This window comes from Ursus arctos, unplaced genomic scaffold, assembly GCF_023065955.2.
Source record: "Ursus arctos isolate Adak ecotype North America unplaced genomic scaffold, UrsArc2.0 scaffold_7, whole genome shotgun sequence".
NCBI lineage: Eukaryota > Metazoa > Chordata > Mammalia > Carnivora > Ursidae > Ursus > Ursus arctos.
Genome location: NW_026623089.1, coordinates 82,232,516 through 82,253,212, shown reverse-complemented (window position 1 = coordinate 82,253,212; position 20,697 = coordinate 82,232,516). Strand labels below are relative to the sequence as shown.

Genomic DNA, 20,697 nt, shown 5'->3' with positions numbered 1-20,697 from the left:
AAATAAATGGCTTCCTGGTGAGGATAATTGGTACCAAAGTCTGTTTAGCTCATCAGTGATTCATATTTATTTCATCGCCTCCTTTATTGCAATCCCTCGTTGATTTGAAGTTTACAGTTCTCTCACGTCTGCCCTGTACCACAGGTGCCCGGCATAGGCACCCACCATGTATTTGCTGAAAGAGTTTGTTAAAGTTCTCCCCCCCTGCGTTTTGTACAGATGACCAGTGAAAAGCACGGTACACGGAGACTAGATACTGCAGAATTCTCTGTTGGTCAGGAATGGAGGAAATCCAAGTTTAACATACCCCGTCTTGGGTAACTTAATTTTAGATTACCCACTCCGTGCATCCGGGTGCAAGATGATTTTTGCGTGCCATCGGAAGTGCTGCAGCACTTGTCGCTGAAGCCCCCTCCGGGAGGAAGGAACGCTGGGCCCCGGGTTTCAAGGGGCAGGTGCAAGAGCCCCGGGGCTCCAGACCCGCGCCGGCGGAAGGCTGTGCTCTCGTCCGTGCGCTAGGGCCTCGATACCCAGCGCAGCCAGTAAGCGGCGCTGGGCCTCGGGTTTGGCGGGCCGAGCAGCCGGCTGCGGATTACCTGCAGCAGAGGGGAGCCGGCGAGCTCCTCCCCGCCCGCCGCCCCCACTCCCCGCCCCCACCGCGGCACCAGCCCGGGCTCGGCGGGCTCCGCTCACTCGCTCGCGCGAGCCGGGGCCGTGCAGTCCGCCGCGGCAGGCAGGGAGCGCGGGGCCGGCGCGGCTGGGCTGCGGGGTCGCCCTCCTCCCGCACAGTGCGGCGCAGGGAGGCTCCCGCCTCGGCCGCCCCCGCCCGCGCCTCCTCCCCCGCTCTGCAGGCGGGGACCGCCCGGCGCTCGCACCCGGCCGTCGCGGCCCCCTCCGCCCCCGGCTCGGGCGGCGCAGCGGCAGCAGCAGCGGCAGCAGGAGGCAGCGCGAGGGCCGCCAGCGCCGCCGGGCTCCGCGGGGCTCGGGAGGCAGCCCCGGCGAGAAGGCGCGGAGCCATGGCCGATGGGGGAGAGGGCGAGGACGAGATCCAGTTCCTGCGAACTGTAAGCGGCGCGCATCCCGGGGTTCCCCCGGGGACGGGGCGCCGGCGCAGCCACCCGCCGGGCCGGGCCGGGCAGAGCGACGGCGGCAGCGGGGGCGCGCGGGCGGGGCGGGGTGCCCCGGGGGCTCCGGAGGAGCCGCGTGGGGGCGACGGGAGGGCAGGGTGCGTGTCCGTGCGCGCGAGGGGGAAGCCGGGGCCGGAGCGCGGCGGGAGCGCTGCGAGCGGGCGGGAGGCGCGCAGCTTCGGTCCCGGGGCGCCTCGGAGCGGCGCCCCGGAGCCGCGGGAGTCCGTGCGGAGGGGGCCGTCCGGCCTGACCTGTGGCGGGGCTGGCGCCTTCCGGATGGCCGCGGGGGAGGGTGCGGACCGCGTGGTCCGCGGGGTGTCGCCGGGAACTCCGCCTCGGCGCGGTTTCTCTGGCTTGCGGGCTAGACCCGCGCGCTGTCGCGCAACCCGGGGACTCGCCTACTTGGCGTGGAGCGCGCCTCGCCGGCTGGTCCCGGAGGGGGTGCGGGACGCGGCCCCCAGAGTGCCCCCAAGTCCGGGTGCTGCGGAGGGGAGGGGAGTCGCCCCCGCGGTCACCGAGGTGCCCCGGCGCTGGGGCGGTGGTGCTGCGACCGCTTGCAGAACGTGGAAGGGATGGGAGACGAGTGTGTGTGTGTATGTGTGTGTGTGTGTTCGTGTGTGCGCGCGCGCGGGGGTGGCGGGGACGTTGTGAACGTGTCGTTCTCTAAATGCTGGCTTATTGAATGCCTAGTGCAGCAAAGTGTGTGTGCGTGTGTATGTGTGTGTGTAAGGGCAGGGTGGCTGCCCGGAATTTCCACACTGGGTGGCAGCAGGGAAAGGTTGGCTCCACACTAACACAATTTTTTCTCCTTAAGTACCTCTTGGCACTGCTCCTTCCTCTCGCTGATTTGTTCGAACGCTGCAGATACTTCCCAGGCTGAGGCATTGCTCACCTCAAAGGTGGGACTGGAGAACCTCTTGGCAAAAGAAAATGCCGTAACTTCGCGTTAAGAATAACCTAGTTAGCATTCGCAGCATCCTGTCCGTCCTTTTCCTGCACTTGTCTCCGAAAGATACTCCCTTCCAGGATTCCCCCACCCCCGCCTGAGGACTGCAGCTTCTGCTGTCCCTTCTTTCCTCAACAGTGCAAAAGAGATCACTTCCCAATTACCTCCATAGTTACGCATATCATAGACATATTGAAATTTTGAAATATTAAGCAGACAGCAACTTTTAGGTGTGAAAATTGTCTAGGTGATGTATTTGGTAGCTAAACAAATGAAAAGGGTAAATTTGAAAACATTGTGAGTGACTGTTTTTCCTTTTGTTCTCCTAATTGTTTTAAGGCGTTCATTTTCGCTTAATATTTAGGGTGGGGGGGGGGCGGAAATCCTTTGGAAAGGACAAAATCCAGGGTCTGCATCAGATGGAGAATGATCTGAACTAATGGTTGCCTGTTCTGCACCATTACATATGCTGTTAGAAGTACCACTGGCCCAAGATCCAGCTCTGAAGAGCCTGTATGCTAAAACCTTGCTCGTGGGGAATGTTTTAAGCCTACTAGTCATACAGGGTTTTTTTTTTTTTTTTTTTTTAAGTAAAAAACTGTCTATAAGATTTAAAAAAAGTAAGAGGCACATGAAAATATGTTTCTCCAAACCATGAGCTCTTTTGTTCAGGTGGATAAAATATTTAGTTGCTGGGTAATTTTTAAATTCAGGTTTTTTTCCCTTCAAACTCTATAGGGTTAAAATCAGCTAGAAAATTTTGGAAGGCTTCATGCCCTCAAGGGCTTCCTGCAGGCTTAAATGTTAAGCCAAGCTGGTTGGAGGTGGTGTTATCAGAATACTTAATAGAGACCGGGGCAATGTGCTTGCTGATGGGGTTGTGCACATATAAAGTAATGTTAGCTCTGGGCCACTCAACAGCTCCCTGTCAGCCAGAGCAGCACCTTTGATAAGTGGGTCCTGTGTAGAGATCTGGCAGTCCTAGGCTGGGATTTTTCTTTTATAAAACATCCCTAGGTTGTGCTGATGATACATGACCTTGAAGGAGGTGGTACAGTGGAGCAGGAGAATTTTTTTTTCTTTAGGTTTAGCTTAACATCTAAAAGGAAAACATGTGTTTTCCTCTAAGTTTTACAATTTTCATAAGGAAATTCGCAAATCCTTTAACAGCTCCTCTGCCTTCTGCCCTTGCTCCTTTTCATTTTATCCTTTTAACCTGAGTATGTGAATGGCTCAGAAATGGTAAATGGAGTTAGTACTGGAGAGAATGTAGTTCTTACAGTAAATTCATCTCTTTCTTATTTTTTCTGGGCCATTTCTGTAGTGTGCACTCTTGCAGTCTTGTCATGATAAGTCCTGTCCTCCCTTCCCTTTTCTTCCTCTTCCCTTCTTCCTTCCTTCCTTCCTTCCTTCCTTCCTTCCTTCCTTCCTTCCTTTCTTTTTTTCTTTTGCTAATAATCCAGTTAGTATTAACAATCTATATATTGGGTAAAATAATTCGGAATTATGGATAAAGCTATTGTGTTTTAAAAAAAAGAAAATCAGTTAGTCAATAGGAGACCTCAACTGTGAAGCTGACTGATCATTTCCTGTATCTGATTAGAGCACTGTAAGTATCATCTTGGATTTTTATTCAAGCAGTGTTGCTCATTGATGCATCCTTGGCATCCTGCTGTCCACGGAAAGCTATTCTTCTTTTTCTAGAAGAGGATTGCGATCATTGTTAAAGGAAGCAAAGGTGAAATCTTTAATGAACTGTGTGCATGAGTTATGGCCACTGCTGTGAATTCATTCTTCATCTGTGAAGGGAGTTTTGTCACTGGTTAGTCTGCGCCAGGCCCTCTCCCATCTCTTTTCCATTATGCAATTGTGAGTTTGCTAACATTCCTTTCAAGTGCTTCTGTAGATGAACGATCAGCTTTGATTCAGTGGCTCCCCCACCAGCTGGAAGCATGCCCACTCTGATGTATTTATCTCTGAGAGAAATTGAGAGTGGACCAGTAGAGTCTGGGTGTGCTGGAGCAGAACCCGATCATAAAATGAGCCCTCAGCCTATAATGGGTTTGTTCGCTGTCCTATCCCCACATGCTCATGATTTGGAACGTGTGGTTTGTTTTATTGTGAAATGTTCATTAACGGCCTCGTGTGTCACTGAGCTGTGATTTGGTATTTAAAACCATGGATCTCCATAGTGATGTTCCTCTTTTTCAAGCAATCTTACAACGTTTTAGAGAAGGAATCCTTGACTTGAAGAAAACCCATGATGTAAAATGACCTTGGTCAAGGGTCGATTCTTTCATTTGCGTGGACAAGTTGAGTGGCATCTGCTTTTGTACTTATGCATAGACTGAGATTGAGAACTGAATTGGGGCTGCAAAAATTATTCTGATGGGAATGCGTGAGCTTTCTCCAGCCTTCCTTTGCAGAATGAATTCTTTCACTGTGGATTTCTTCACAGTGCGTGTTCATCTTGCTGATAATGATAAGAAGCATTTAATAGTAAGCAATTAATAGTAAGAGTCATAAAGTATAAACATCAGTGCATGGTGGTGTAAAAGAGATGGGCCAGAATGTTTCGCCCCTTTGTGGAGGCACAAGAAGGTTAATTGTGCAGAGTCAGGGACTCAGCAGTGCAGAACTAAGACTAAAACTCAGATCTTAGGTTTGCGTCCTTTCCAGGAGAGAAGGGCTGCTTATCAGCGGTTCAAGTCTGTGTTAGCTTTGCAGCAAACAGGGTACCCAATCGCTTTTGTCAGCTGTAGAAATGTCAGCGAGTACAAAGGAAAAGACTCTGAGTGAGTGGTGGGAATTTGCACCTTTTGCTCTCTTGGTAATGAAGGCATGAGGAGCGTTAGATAGACATGCACTGTGCTATTTTTTTTTAAGGATCTGCTGGAAGGCACGCCCACGCTTACATAATCAGGCTTTTTTTTTTTTTAACTCAAAAATTGGTGTGTATACATTCGCAGGAAGGGCAGACTCTGAAACAGTTAGGGCACTAATTTACTTGACATTCAGTCTTACTTGTCCTTGGGCTTCCGATAAGTGTTTTTTATCAAGGCTGAATTCACTGAGAAAAGATTGCAACTTCTGGGGACTGCGCTCCTGTAGGTATAGCCCTTGGGGAGAGGGAGAGACACCGAAGCACACATTGGTTTCCTGAAAGTGTGGCATTCTGGGCGTTTTATTAATTCAGAGAAACATTTGTCGAACACCTTCTGTATGCATGGTGTGATATTCGGTGTTAAGCATCCGAAGTAAGGAGAGATGTGGTTTGCAATTGTAATTGCAAAGGAAAGATTTAGGGGCTGGCATGGGACAAGCAGGAGGAAAAACACATGTAAAAATTCTAGGATATTAGGGGCATATTAGGGGATATTAGGGGCACCTGGGTGGCTCAGTCGGTTGTGGTCCCGGGGGCGGGGTTCTGGGATCGACCCCCCCATTAGGCTTCCTGCTCAGCGGGGAGCCTGCATCTCCCTCTCCTGCTCCCCCTGCTTGTGCAGTCTTTCTCTTTCTCTCTCTCTGTCAAATGAATAAATAAAATCTTTAAAAAAATTAAAAAAAATTCTAGGATGTTAGGGAAGGAGGAGACCTTTAGAAAACATCACCTGGTCTACCTCTGCCTCCCGCTCCCCCATCATTTTACAGATAAGGAAGCCAAAGTGTAGAGAGCTGAGATGCTTTGGCCCAGTGTCATCCTCCAAATTAGGGGCTGTCTTGGTGACGGTGCTATAACAATACCATAGATTCAGTGGCTTCAACAGCAAAGATTTATTTTGTTACAGGTCTGGAGGTCGGGGAATCCAAGATCAAGGTGCTGTGACAGGTGTGACCCCTTCCTGGTTTGCAGATGGTCCTCTTGTCATATCCTCATATGGCTGAGAGAGAAAAAGCATATCAGCTGTGTTTCTTTTTCTAAGGGCATGAATTCCATTCGTAAGGTTCGCAGCCTCTTGACCTGCTGAGCTCCTACAGACCCCACCTCCTAATAGCATCCCACTGGGAGTTACCATTTCAGTGTATGAATTTTAGGGGGGTGCAGACATTCAGTCCGTAACAGTGGTGTAGAGTCACACAGAGGGGGTGAAAATTTCTGAAGAATGGTCAGAAACGTCATTTACAGAACACTGTTCTTCCTTACAGAGTAGATTTAAACCCACTGTCCCGTTTTACCCTTCTCTTCCCCTTCCCAGGGTTCACCGTCCAAATCTGCTCCCGTCCTTCCAGCCCCTGGAAGAAGTCGCAGTTTCTCATGTGTCCTAGACCGCAATGCTTGCCCCCTGGTCCAGGATGGGACTCTCCTACACATTGTCCATCCTTTCTTTGCCTCCCTCACCACTCTTCCTTCTGGTTGATCTTGAAGCACGGTCATTTCTTTTTCTTTCTTTTTTTCCTGGTCGTTTCTCCCACCTCACAGTGTCTGGGTTTGACCCCAGTGCGTCACTTAGCTGCTCAGCTCTTCCCAGTGTGGTCTCCACCCACTGCTTGTCTCTTCCCCTGCTAGTAATTGCTATCTAGCTTCTTTTATCCGTTGGAACTACTCTGCTGGATGTTTCCAGTAACCTCCTCCATGCCAAGTAAAAATGCTCCCTACCGCCCCTGTTTCTTTAGAACCCCTCACACTCTGCTAACTTCGCCCTCCCTTCGGAAGCTCCTCTGTTGGCCTTGGGACACGTGGCACATTCGGAGTCATTTTTATACATTTCTGTTCATGCTTTTTGGGGCTCTTTTTGCTTCTTGAACTCCAAGTCTGTGATGATCCCCAAAGGTTCTCCGGTTTCCTGTTCTGTCTCTTCTGCCCTCGTGAGCTTATCTGTGCCACTGAGTCTGGGATCCTGGGAATAAGAGTTTGAAAAGACTTAACAATGACCTCCTCCAACTCTGAGAGCCAGAGAAATTATAGGAACGTTCTCAAGATCTTTCCTTCCTGTAGGAGAAACCCACCACCGATCTGAGAGTCCTCATCCCCTTATTTCCAGCTCTGGCGGCCTCTGTTTTGACTCCCCTCCTGCCTCCAGACACAGCATCCTGGGCTCATGCGTATTTGGTCCTGAGTGGCCTTTCCTCCCCGTGGCTCTCTGTCGGCCAGCGGGGCTCCCTTTTTAAGCTCTGGCTCCGAAACACCAGTCAGGTCCTCACCTCCAGAAGACCTGGGTCTGAGGCCTTTCTCCACCAGCACCTAGCTTAGGTGCCTGAGGAAAATTTGAAAATGTTAAAGATCGTATTAGGCATCTCAGAGGGATTTTTGACGGTCACGTGATAGGATTCTTGTGAAGCAGCTCTTCCAGTGCCTGGCCATGGGAGACGCTGCATGCATTGGTTGAGCTCTTTTCTCCTCCTCCCATATCTCATTTGGCATTGTCTCCTGTGGTGTTTTCTTGGCATCTAGCTCAGATTTAGATTTCTTTCATACCCCAGTACTTGTTCTGACCTTCATCGGCCCCTCGCCGCCACCAGCCACTAGCAACCCGCCTTGAATTCTCCTGCCATCTGAATCATCCTAAAGCCCCGTGTTCATGCCACCCCTGCCCAGTCCCAGATTCCTGTCACAGGCAGTGTAACCGCTCTCCTTGGCCCGCGACCCTCTGCAACCTGACTTTTCAGAGCTTCCTTAGTTCCCCAGCCTGCTGCAGCTTTAGGACTTCTCCAGCCAGTTCCGATTTTAGCTTTCTCGGACCGTCTCTTGAGCGTCCCAGTTCCACACATTTTACCACTCATTCGTGGTGCCCTGGTGCTCTGTGGGAGGGTTGCAACTGTCTAGGTGAGTGGTGGTGGTGGTGGTGGTGGTGGGGGGGGCATTCATTTCCCATGATGCTTAGCACAGTGTTACCTACAAGGACAGGTTTGAGAGGAATCGTTTGGCGATGGAAGACCAGGACAAGAGAAAAGTTCCTCCCTCTCTCCTCCCGAGTTAGATGTGAAAGTCACGTGAGTGTGTTCAGGTGCAGAAAGAAGGGATCTGTGATGAGGGAAGGAGGCCAACGGTGGGGTGGGGAGTGTTAGTAAGATCCCTCCTAGAGGCAGAAGAGTAGGAGGTGGGCGGTTAGATTTCGAGAGGAGGAGAGAGGAGGGTGTGGGTGAGACAGGCACGATGGCTGGCTTGGGGGGCTGTGGGAGGGCTGCAGGGGCTCCTGGGCCGGCTGGGGAGGGCATCAGGCGCCAGGCGTGTGAGGAGCATTTGAGAGAAGGAAGTTACCGAGACAGGTGACCTAAGGAGAGAAAGAATAAACGAAGGCTTCAGTAGGTCTGAGAGAGGAAGAGAGACCCTGGGTCCCTGTCAGAATTTGTATTTCAAGTGAGAAGCTTCTAGGTGGTGAGGTGACTTCCAGGCCACGGCGGAGGCATCCCGTGGAGCAGTTTCATCCCCTTATTTTCATGTCTGTTAATCATGGGAAGAACACAGGAACATGAGGGCTTGTGTGGCTTTGGGGTCGGAGGTGTCCAAGCGGAGACTAGCTCTGAGGGGCGCTCTGAGGTGGCTTCACGTTGCCATGCTGAGTTCCTGGGGTCGGCCAAACTCAAGTCATTGAGAAGGATGACTATAGAAACAAAACTAAACAAACCTTGCCCTTTAGCTGGAGATGCATACTTTTAGTGATTCGGGGATCCCTGGAAATCCTCATCCTGCTAGATCACAGGGTTGGTCGGTCACTGAACTCCAGGTGAACTTCTTTGCTGATCTTCTCTACTGTCTCAGCTTCGAAGGGCTGCTCTGGCTTGGGTTAGTGAACGAGTGACCCATATATCTGGGGTTTTCTAAAACACGACAGTTGGCCTCAAAGTCCAGGTGGAAGGTGGATTTCCTGGTTCCTGTGGCCCAGTGTAAGTTCTGTAGTGATGTTTTTTGCAATGAAACGGAAATTGGCAAGTTTTCCCTGCTACTAACTTGGAGTGTCCCGGGCACCTGGCTGTCATTGCCTCCACACCCGCTAACCAAGCAGGGTTCTCGCCAGAGGAAGGGGCCCAGAGAGCCAGAGCCCCTGGCTGCCCGGGTGAGACCTCCCCTAGGTGGCTGTGCACAGTGACCCATTGATGGTGAGTATTTGCCAAGTTACCGGAAGAAACCTTAAATCCAGCTGGGGAGCCACGCGGATGCAGGGCCGCGTGCCCCAAACAGGAGACCGCGCTGTAGGAACTCGCAGGGCGATGGGGCCCTGCTGGGTCTGAGGAGGGCCGAAGCGGGAGTTCCCCAGGGGTGCTGTGAGCGCACACTCGTTCACAAGGACACACACTTCCTGATGTGCGCACGGGGAGAGTCACGTGGGGTTGGTGAGTGAGGGACACAGGCTCACACACCCCCGTCGACACGGCCGGAGTATTACTGTGGCCAATTTATTTTGTCTCCTACAGCAAGTACTTTTCTTTTTCCTTACAAAAGTTTACGATTTAAAAGACTTTTTGCATATTTGTTTCACTTCCTAGGAAATTTTAAAATATTTTATTTCCCCCTGAATTTAGAATCTGACTCCTAATATTCACGTGAACCCATGCATTTCATTCATATTTTAATACGTAACTCAAGATATAGAACAAAAGATATGTTTTTGGAGGACAAAAAAATAAAAGAGACAGGAAAACGGAACATTACAGGAAAAATAAAATCCTTGAGTGCTCAGTAAGTTGGGACATTGTTAACGTCAGTACTAACTGTCACACTGACTTCATAGCCATTATAAGTTGTGCTCACTGGTTTTCCACGGCAGGTTTCTGGTTACCACACTAAAAGGAATTAGGATTTAACTTCTGTGAAATTTCACTGGAGTTTGTATTTCTTTCACATTCAAAGAAATTTTCATTAAAAAATTTTGGTCTCTCACATACACACACAAAACACACTCACTCTCCTGAGAGAAAGATAGTACTCCATGGTTCTTTTTACCAAATTTTGACCCTAACGTGAAATTCCTTTGAAGTAGTTCATGGGTGGCAATGAGATGTTGGTCTCTGGTGCTGCTTCTAGTTCTTTGAAGGTCTTGGTTTTGTTTTTTGAAGGGAGTAAGCGACAGGGCCTGTGGGGGCACTGGCTGTGAGAGATGGCATTTCGGTAGTGGCAGGGCCAGAGACACACCGGCACCATTCCACGTGTCTTTCTTTGGTTGTCTGGGCGATTCTTAGGGACACCGGACAGTTCTAGAGGCTGATGGGAGTCGTCTGAAGTATGGTGGCAGCCCTGAAGGGTTACCTTCTCTCTGGAGTGGTCAGGAGGCCAGAGCTATTTTATGTAGTTACCTACTTATACTGTTGGTGACTATTTCTGGCAGGTTCATTTTTTTTATTATGTTCAATTAGCCAGCATATAGTGCATTATTAGTTTTTGATGTAGTGTTCAATGATTCATTAGTTGTGCATAACACCCAGTGCTCAACACCACACGTGCCCTCCTTAATGCCCATCACCCTGTTACCCTGTCCCTCCAGCCCCCTCCCCTCTGAAACCCTCAGTTCGTTTCCTGGGGTCCATAGTCTCTCATGGTTTGTCTCCCTCTCTGATTTTTTTCCCCTTCAGATTTCCTTCCTTCCCCTATGATCCTCTGTGCTGTTCCTTACGTTCCACATAGGAATGAAACCATATGATCATTGTCTTTTTCCTTGACTTACTTCACTTAGCATAATCCCCTCCAGTGCCGTCCATGTTGTCGCAAATGTTGTATAATCATTCTTTCTGATAGCTGAGTAATATTCCATTGTGTATATGGACCACATCTTCTTAATCCAGTCATCTGTTGAAGGGCATCTCGGCTCCTTCCACGATTTAGCTATTGTGGACATTGCTGCTATGAACATTGGGGTGCATATGGCCCTTCTTTTCACTGCATCTGTATCTTTGGGGTAAATACCCAGGAGCACAATTGCTGGGTCATAGGGTAGCTCTATTTTTAACATCCTGAGGACCCTCCACACTGTTTCCAGAGGGGCTGCACCAGCTTGCATTCCCACCAACAGTGTAAGAGGGATCCCCTTTGTCCACATCCTCTCCAATGTTTGTTGTTTCCTGTCTTGTTAATTTTTGGCAGGTTCATTTATATGCACTGTCCAGAATGTCTGCTCTAAGTATCTTACATGTATTTTCTCATGAAATCCTTACAAAAATCCCTCAGAGTCAGGGATGAAGAAGTTCAGTCATCTGACCCCTGTGGGCAGGTCCAGGCCGGGAGCTAGGGTTTCAGGCCCAGGCAGTGGGCTCTAGAACCCATACGCTCAGAGACTCTTTGGGGTCCCTTTCTGCTGTAGATTAATGTGCTTTAACAGAGGAGGGGAACTCGATGCCGTGCTTCCCTCTGTGGGAATGTACTGTATAGTATCGAGTGTGAATTTCTGGAACCACCAGCACCTCCCAGGAGACGTACCACATGACAGGCACTCATTAAATGTTTGTGGAATTGAATGGAACGGATTCGGTGAGCCGGTACTCGGATGATAAATACAGAATAGAGCATCATATGCACAGTTGACTCGGTTACCCTAACTCAAGATGCGCACGTTGGGAGCTCAGTTTGTTCCCTGCGTAATACCAGGTACGTGGGAGACACTTGGGACGTAGAAGATGGGCCCGTAGAGCTGAGGTGTCCGAAGCGCGGAGCCTTGTGCGCATCAGCTTGGGAGCCGTGAGCTCACGGCCCCGGAGGCCCGTGGTCTGTGTCATTCAGGGGGGCAGAAGGTGAAGAGGTGATGAGCGCGGCCATCACGGCGGCTCAAAGACCCCACCTCCATGAGGCGGGCTAAGCGGCCTTGAAAACAGACCAGCTTTCACACGAGATGTGAGAATTACACAGAGACCACATCCGGAATGTAGGACGACACTTAAGACGGGAATTGAAACTTAAATAAAATGCCACATAGATCTCTGAAAATAGCCCCAAATCCCACTTGTAGAGTTTCTGAAAAATTTTGATTCATTTTATTTTTGGAACAGTTGAAATTTGGGGGAATAGGCTAACGGGTGAAAATACACATCAAAGTGCCTTTTGGGGTTATTTATTTTTAAAGATTTTATTTATTTGTTTGAGAGAGAGAGAACACAAGTGAGAGGCAGAGGGAGAAGCAGGCTCTCCACTGAGCTGGGAGCCCCACACGGGGCTTGATCCCAGGACCCTGAGATCATGACCTGAGCCGAAGGCAGACGCTTAACCAACTGAACCACCTAGGCACCCCTCAAAGTAAGTGCCTTTTTGAAAGGAAAGACAGTATTTTGTTTCATGTTATGTTATTATTTATTTATTTTTAAAGATTTTATTTATTTATTTGAGAGAGAGAGCACAAGCAGGGAGAGGGGCAAAGGGAGAAGCAGACTCCCCACTGAGCAGGGAGGCTGACGTGGGGGACTCCATCCCAGGACCCTGAGATCATGACCTGAGCTGAAGGCAGATGCTTAACTGGGCCACCCAGGTGTCCCTGAAAGGAAAGACAGTATTTTAAAGAATTGTACTCTAGGGACATGTATTGTTATGAACCTATAGGGCAGATCATAATTTTTTTCTTTCAGAGAAGAGCAGCATATTGAAGGATGATTGAGCCACTTGAAAAATTCAGCAGACACACACACATGCATGCACAGACACACACACACATGCACGCACACACGCACATATAGACACACGCACGCACAGGCACGCACAGACACGTGCACACATGCACGCACAGACACACACATGCATGCACACACACAGACACACACGCATGTACAGACACACACACATGCACGCAGAGACACACACACAGACACATGCACGCACAGACACACACATGCACGCACACGTACACAGATGCACGCACAGACACACATGCACGCACAGACACACACGCACACGTGCACGCACAGACACGCACACACATGCACGCACAGACACACATGCATGGACAGACACACACATGCATGCACACACAGACACGCATGTACAGACACACACACACATGCATGCACAGACACACATGCACGCACATGTACACACATGCACGCACACACACGCACGCACAGACACACATGCACGCACATGTACACACATGCACGCACAGACACACATGCACGCACACACATGCACACACAGACACATGCATGCACAGACACACACGCACACACATGCACGCAGAGACACGCATGCACAGACACACATGCACGCACAGACACACACACACATGCACGCACACTCACACACATACTTGCGCATGTACGGATATGCACTCACACACTTACGGGATTTGATCCTCGATGCCATTTTGCATTCTTCCTTACTCTCTTTTAGAATATCCCTTCCATCCCCTCTCGTCCTGGACACATCTGACGTGATTTGTCTTCAGGGACAGTGCCCGCGGTTGGGAGTTTTGATCAGCTTACAAGTTCTGAGTCGTAGGTTCGGTGAAACATCAGGAGACTCTTTCTCCCTGAGTCACAGACAAATGAAAAGCTGAGATGAATACTTTCTGATTGACGGCTGTCAAGGCAGCTGAAAGCATCCTGTTCAACTGCTGTCCTCTTTGTGACAGTAAAGGGGGCCATCATCTCCTGGAGAAGAGGTGTCATTGAGTATAAAAGCTGATGCAGGGAACAGCGTCCCTCAGGAAAGCCTGCAGAATTGGCCTCACTTAAGTCCTGTTTAGGCAGAAGAAGGTACAGAAATTGGTAAAGGAGAAGAGAGAATTGTGGTTTTACCCTTCTGGCTCCAGGGCCCTGTCTTGTCTTTTCTGCCCCCCACAGGACTGCTCTAGGATGTACGTATGTATGTTTGTGTATTTTATTTATTTGAGATGTAGTTGACGGATAACATTAATTTCCCGCGTATAACATCATGATTCGCTATTTGTACATATTGTGGAATGGTCACCATGACAGGTCTCCAGGTCTCATTAACACCCATCACCATGCACAGCTACAAAATATTTTTCTCTTGTGATGAGAAATTTTAAGATCTACTGGTCTTAGCAACTTTCTAATTGATACAGTATTATTATCAATAATCACCATTCTGTACATTATATTCCCAGGACTTCACTTATTTATAACTGGAAGTTTGTCCCTTTTGATGCCCTTCACCCATTTCACCCACCCTCCCATCCCCCACCCCGGTCACTAGCCATCTGTTCTCTGTATCTGTGAGTTTGGTTTTTTGGTTTGGCTTTTGTTTTTACTTTCCACATATAAGTGAGTTCGTACAGTATTTGTTTTTGTCTGACTTATTGCACTTGGTATAATGCCCTTGAGGTCCATCTGTATTGTCACAAATGGCAAGATTTCATTCTTTTTCTGTGGTTGAATAATATTCCATTGGATATATACCACATCTTCTTTATCCATTCATGGACACTTAGGTTGCTTCTGTGTCTTGGCTGTTGTAAGTATCTGCAGGGAACATGGGGTGCAGATACCTTTTTCAGTTAGTGTTTTCATTTCATTCAGTTAAATACCTAGAAGTGGTGTTGCTGGATCTCATGGTAGCTCTATTTTTATTTCTTGAGGACCTTCCATACTGTTTTCCATAGTGGTTGCCCCAATTCCCATTCCCATCAACAGTGCACAAGGGTTCCCCTTTTCTTGAACACTTGTTATTTTTTGTCTTTTTGATAATAGCCATTCTAACAGGTGTGAGGGGATAGCTCATTGTGGTTTTTACCTGCCTTTTCTTTTAGTTCATTTTGAAATATTTGTTGACTACCTGCTCTGTGCTGAGCACCACACTGGGTGCTGGGACTCAAATCGGTCTGAGCCTGTTCTCCTTGGTGGAGTTTAATTCTGTCTCTGGTGGGCGGGATGGGAAACACGGGAAAGGCAAATGTCCTACTACTGAAAACTGCTATGGGAGAGGATTTTGAGGAGGGAGGGATCCGTGTCTGATAATTCCAGTTGTCCAAGGCTTCCTGGAGGAGGCAACATTTATAGTCACAGAATTTTCGGACTCAATAGGAGCGTCAGGTCTAACTCCAGGATTTTACGGTGAAGGGAAGTGAAAGTTTCTCGGGTGTTCCGGCTACCATTTATTGAGTTCAGACAGGACAGCCACCATCCATTTGATTCCTGTAGCAGTTCGGTTCGTGCGTAGAGCAGCTGAGTGCTTTTGTGCACCTCAGGAAGGAGTGGCACAGCGGTGACACGACTCGCTCGAGGACAGCGAGGGACGACGCGATGTTGGTCGGGAGCCCGCGGTCCTTCCGGTGCCAGAGCCCTTTTCTATCCTTCCCTCTCTCCCTCCTTCCATCCTCTCCTTCCATCCTTCCTTCCAACGGTCAGGAAAGTTGTGGAAGACTGCGAACATGGCCAACAAAAAGAGGACTGTGGGTGTCCCATCTGCCTCACTCACCCATTTGGGTGATCGCTGCCTCTCACTTGTCTTTGAGCTGTTCTACGATTCTGTATGGTGGGAAGCACGTAGCGGTGACTCGCGAGTGCTTGGTTCTCGGTCACAGGAAGTGCACGCTGTGTCTGGTGGAACGCGGTGGCCACGCTGCGTGGTTTTGCACTCAGCAGGCAGATTCGTGTCACTTTTCCTGGTGGACTTTCATATGTGCTCATTCTCTGGATTCTCTCTTGAACTTTTTTTTTTTTTTGGGAGAGAGAACAGGAGTGCTCAGGTGGGGGGGGGGCAGAGGGACAGGAAGGGGGAGAGGGAGAGCATCCCAGGCAGGCTCTCCACTCACCGTGGAGTCCAGAGCAGGGCTTGATCCCGTGACCCGGAGATCATGACCTGAGCTGAAATCAAGAGTCGGACGCTCAACGGGCTGAGTCACCTAGGTGCCCCCGGGTACTCTTTTGAACTTCCTGTAACATAATATTGGTTCTTTCATTACTTAGGAATTCCATAAAATCTCAGACACGTGTTCATTTTATATTTATTTACATTGTGTTTTTACGTTTTTAAAATCAATCTTTAATGTCACCCATCTGCCTTATAAAGAAGGGTAGGAGGGTGGGCAGACAGGATCCCAGGTGAACGAGAGTGGAGGCAGAGCGTTACCGTTCTCTGTTTTCCCATCCCTGACGCATTTCCCCCTCGTTTTGGCCCTGCTCTGGTCCAGGAGGCACCTGTTTTCCCTGAGCCCTGGGAACAGTTTACTCCCCTTGTTGCCCCAGACACAGGGCTGGTAACAGCTCCCCACTGTTGCCGCTTCCTCTCTGTTGGGACCCTGTCACCCTCCCTGCCCACTCCTCACTCCTTCATTAAACACCTTGCCATGAAAAACCCTTTGCAAGTGTCTCTTTTCTTGGCAGGTTCCCAGCTGAGACAGCCAGGAGACACCCGGGGCCGGGGCGAGGGGCATGGGTGTGAGCTATGGTAGTCCTGGAAGGGTGGGGGGCCTTGACACCGCCAGGGGCAGGGATTTATACTGAATTCATAAGGTAACAAGGGCCTTTGAAGTTATTCCTCTGTTCTCTTTTTCTTTTTTCCCCTCTCTGGGGAGGGAGCTGGGTGAGAGCTGTCTTTTAGGAAGATTAATGTGGCAGCAATTTATAAGATGAATTGGTATATGGAGAGATCAGACAGAGACCGCAGGCCGGAAGCCTACTAGGGGATAGTCGCCATGCAGTTGGTGCAAGATAATGTGGCCTAAATTTGTGTGGTGGCTGTGGGAATGAAGAGGCGGGGAGGAATTTAGGGGATGCTGTGGAAGAAGGATGGGTAATTGATAAGGAGAAGAATAAGACCAAAATGAGTTTAGGAGACTCCAGGAAACATGGTCCAAATGAAGGTTTCAGGGGAGGGCAGTGGGGTTAGTTTTGGAAAAAACTGAATTTGAGGTACGCTGTAGATGGCTTGTGTCCTCCCCAAGACAATACCTTGGAGTTCTAATCCTCAGCACCTCTGAACGTGATCTTATTTGGAGATGGGGTCTTTAAGGAGGTGATCAGTTAAAATAAGGTCATTAGGGTCAGCCCCAATCCAAGATGATTGGTGTCCTTATAAAAGGGGCATTTGGACTCCAACGTGTGCAGAAGGAAGAGGATGTGAAGACACACAGGGAGATCGCCATATGAAGACAGGGTTGGGGCCCTGCACCTGTGCCCCGAGGAATGCCTGAGGCCGCCAGAACCAGGAGAGAGACCTCACGGCCACCTGAGGGACCCCTCCCTGCTGACCCTTGGTCTCGGACATCTGGCCTCTGCAGCTGGGAGAGGATGAATTCCTGGACCACGCAGTTGTAGCAGTTCCCTGTTCTGGCGGCCCTGGGGAGCTAATGTGGTTGCGGTGTCAGGAAGGTGCATTTACTGTTTTGGAGAGGCTGGCCTGAGGATACAGCTCTTCGACACCGTGCCTGTGGTATGGAAACGGTGCAGTTGGATCAGGGCCTCTAGAGCACTGGGGCCAAGGCTCAGAGGAAGGCGACTGGAAGTACCTTTGATGTGGGCTCTAAGGAGGGTGGAGGGGGAAGGCAGGAAAGCCGCGAGGGGGCAGGAAGCCGGGGTAGAAGGCACAGAGGTAGATGGCAGCGACGACCCTTTCATCCTGAGATGGATGAGGGGGAGGAGGAGGGAGAGGAGGTGTTAGTGAGCTCCATGGAGTTACCGATTGCTCTTTTCCCACGAGGGAGACCATCATCCAAGTGCGGGAGGAGGAGGGGTAGTTGACGGAGTGAGGGTGTAGGTACAGGACAGGGGAGAGAGACAGAGACAGCCGTCCACCTGCGTCCGTGACCGCACATGGACACACTGACGCACCCCCTTTGTTGCAGCGGCCTAACTGGGGCTTTCCCTAATTTGGGAGCACACGCTTATTTTCGTTTGGTTTTAGATTAGCTTTGCATAATTTCGTTTTCTGCTGGAGACCTTTGGGGAAGCAGTTAAAGTCAGAGCTTCGTTGGTTCTGAACGGGCCGTGTTTGGTGTGGATGCCACGTGGCCTGGTGTCGGTGCTTGAAGAATCCACCTAGGCTGAAGCAAGCATGTCTCTTTACGGGGTGTGGACATTTATGTGGCTGGTGTTTTAAAAAGTTTTTCCCCTTAGCTACTGACTCAAAAAATGACAGGGTTTGTATAGGTATTTACAAATAATTTTTAGCCCATGGATAGCCTCGGAATACATGAGAACAATTCTCTGACAGTTCAGATCAGGGAACTGAAATATCTCAGGAAACAAAGTGATTGGGCTGAAAGCAACTGCCCTTGGCTCTCCTACTATGATAAATAGCTTCGCTGGCTAAACAAGCTTCATTTTTTAGAAAATTAAGCAATTTAAGTTTTCTGAGATATTTTAATTTCCATAAAACTCACATTTTTATCTAATTGACATTATACTGCAGATGTAATTTATAGCTTGCAAAGTTGTTATTTTTTTAAATCTAAGTAGTAAAGGCATATAGAAAATAAAAGCTTTCAGCCAATGTCTGTACTTAACAAAAGAATGTATCTTAATCTCTTTATTGCCCTCAATCACTGTCTGCAACACTTTCTTCAAATGAAACTGCTTTTGAGATGATTATTACAGGATCTGTCCAAACCTAGCCAAACCACATGCTCACCATGCATCAATACAACATTAAGATGAAAGTATGTCCCCTTTTGCCCCTATTAAATTAGATACAATACGTCTTACCTTGTCCAATGTATATAGATACGTCATTATGTCTAATAGATGTGTATGCCAAATGTCAAAAGAATTTATATACTCTGTAACATTTTATTTATTTATTTAAGAGGTGGGGAGAGCAGGGGGAGGAGCAAGGAGGGGGAGATAGTGAGGGGGAACGAATCTCAAGCCAACTCCACACTGAGTGTGGAGCCTGGCATGGGGCTTGATCTCACAACCCTGAGATCATGATCTGAGCCAAAATCAAGAGTCGGACACTTAACGGACTGAGCCAGCCAGGTGCCCCTACTCTGTAACTTTTTAAGAACTTTCTTCAATCAGTAAAGTACTAGGAGAAGCGTTCAGGCTCATCGTCTGTCGTTTGGGTCTTGCAGGGATGTACATGGGGCTGCTGACATTAGCTACATAAGCAGAGGTCCTTACAGTTCAAAGGTCAAAGATCCTACCTTTCCAGGTGCCAGAATTAAATTTTGGAATGAACCCCAGACTCAGACTTACCAAACCACACATATCTAGTTCTCACTCCTTTCTTAGAAAATGAAATCACTCTTGTGCAAATGTAAAAGAGGGTTTGGGCATGCCACGGGAGGAAAAAGGGGCTGGACCAAATGACCTAGCGGCTTCTTCCTGCCTATCCCTGGGACTCTCCCATCTTTTCACCTGGTTACACTGCTTATGGATGCTGATCCAGAGAAGGGAGATGAGGAGGATGGTAACACTGAAGCACAAATGAGAAGGTGGGAGATAGCTACCCAACATTTCATTATAGAGTGGTAAGAAACTGCCGTATCTACTGTTAGTGGAACATTTTCTCATTTCAGTCCTGCCAAGGACATTTTCTACAGAACAAAATTTTGAGTGTTTCACAGGATTGGCCGAGCAAGAAACATGGCATAAGTTATATCAAGCAAAAATATTGCTCTGGAAAGGCCTCAAGCAAGGACCTGAATGTCAGCAGAGAGCAGTACCGGTGATCCCATAAATCACACCAGTGTCATGCAGTCACACAGTGGGGATGGAGCAGGGAGACCCTTTGTCCCTTGCCCCTACTGATGGGCAGCCCGCAGCCCAGAGTTCTGTAAGAGGGGTCATGTCTACAGATAACCCGATGACTCAGGGTATGGAAATCGGCTTTAAAATCTCAGCGTTAACGGTGATGCTGCTGTCGCCCTCTGCTGTGAATAAGGGAGCCAGCTAAGATTGACCCAAACGGAGTCCGGTCAATAAATCATGGAGAAGGACTTGCAGATGTTTGCATAAGAGAGAAAATGAGTAATGGCACCCTCTTTCGCCTGTTCAGCCCATCAGGAGTCAACATAATTTAATAGTACAACTTCCAAGTTGGGGCCAATATTGTGGATAAATGGAGTCTATTTTTAAAGTTAGATAAATTCAGCCTATTTTTATAGGCAGAGGAAAATTATTGCTGACGTGTTTTTGATAAGATTGTTTGATGCCATAAACTGAACTACTGAGAACATAACAGTTTTTCACATGAGTGAGAGAGAGGGACGTAAAACTACTGTAAATTATAGGAGACGAAGGCTTTGTTTATATTTGGGCATTGAATTAATACGTTTTTGGGCACTCATTTTTATTTAACTACACGATTGGCTTTGTGGTGGCTCCAGTTCATTATGAATGCCATAAATATTGGATTGGCCATTTTTTAGGCTGATGTTTTCACTGAATGGTGATATTCTGAATTTACTGAGTGAGAGGGACCATGATTATCTCTGTGTGTGTGTTTCTGCATTCAGCAAGAATGTATTCACTACCTCCCATGTATCAGGTATATGTGAGGTGCTGTGGGCTTATCCTAGAGCTTCCTTCTTCATTTGTATTTTTAAAATAGTTTCCATAGAGTCGCTAATGAGTCTCTTAAACAGGAAAGGGCTGAGGCTAGAATCCAGTGGCCAACCTAAGATTTCCTTGTAAATCAATGTCAAATCAGTTCAACATTACAATCAAACAGTCCACATTTTTCCATTTTGTCCAAGGAGAAATTAACGAGGATGATCAAATACTGGCTGGAAGCCTTGGTATTTGTATCCATAGAAATAGAAATTACACATAAATTTATATATTGCTATTATTATTATCATGTTCTTA

At 48.5% G+C, this 20,697-nt stretch overlaps 2 protein-coding genes across 3 annotated transcripts in view; one reads left to right on the top strand and one right to left on the bottom strand.

The window, feature by feature from the left end:
- Positions 1-444: 444 nt before the first annotated feature.
- Positions 445-1,018, bottom strand: LOC113259266 (translation initiation factor IF-2-like). Its single transcript, XM_026504645.1, has 2 exons — positions 694-1,018; positions 445-596 (listed from the first exon to the last, which is right to left on the bottom strand). The coding sequence occupies exons 1-2, from the start codon at positions 1,016-1,018 to the stop codon at positions 445-447; spliced, it is 477 nt and encodes a 158-aa protein (XP_026360430.1).
- The window catches only part of RYR2 (ryanodine receptor 2), a 711,493-nt gene continuing 691,511 nt past the window's right edge, over positions 716-20,697 (top strand). For both annotated transcript variants that reach the window (XM_057308486.1, XM_057308485.1), the window contains exon 1: positions 716-1,064. In XM_057308486.1, coding sequence (XP_057164469.1) covers positions 1,017-1,064 — 48 coding nt within the window. In that variant the 5' untranslated portion in view covers positions 716-1,016. The remainder of the gene's footprint in view (positions 1,065-20,697) is intronic.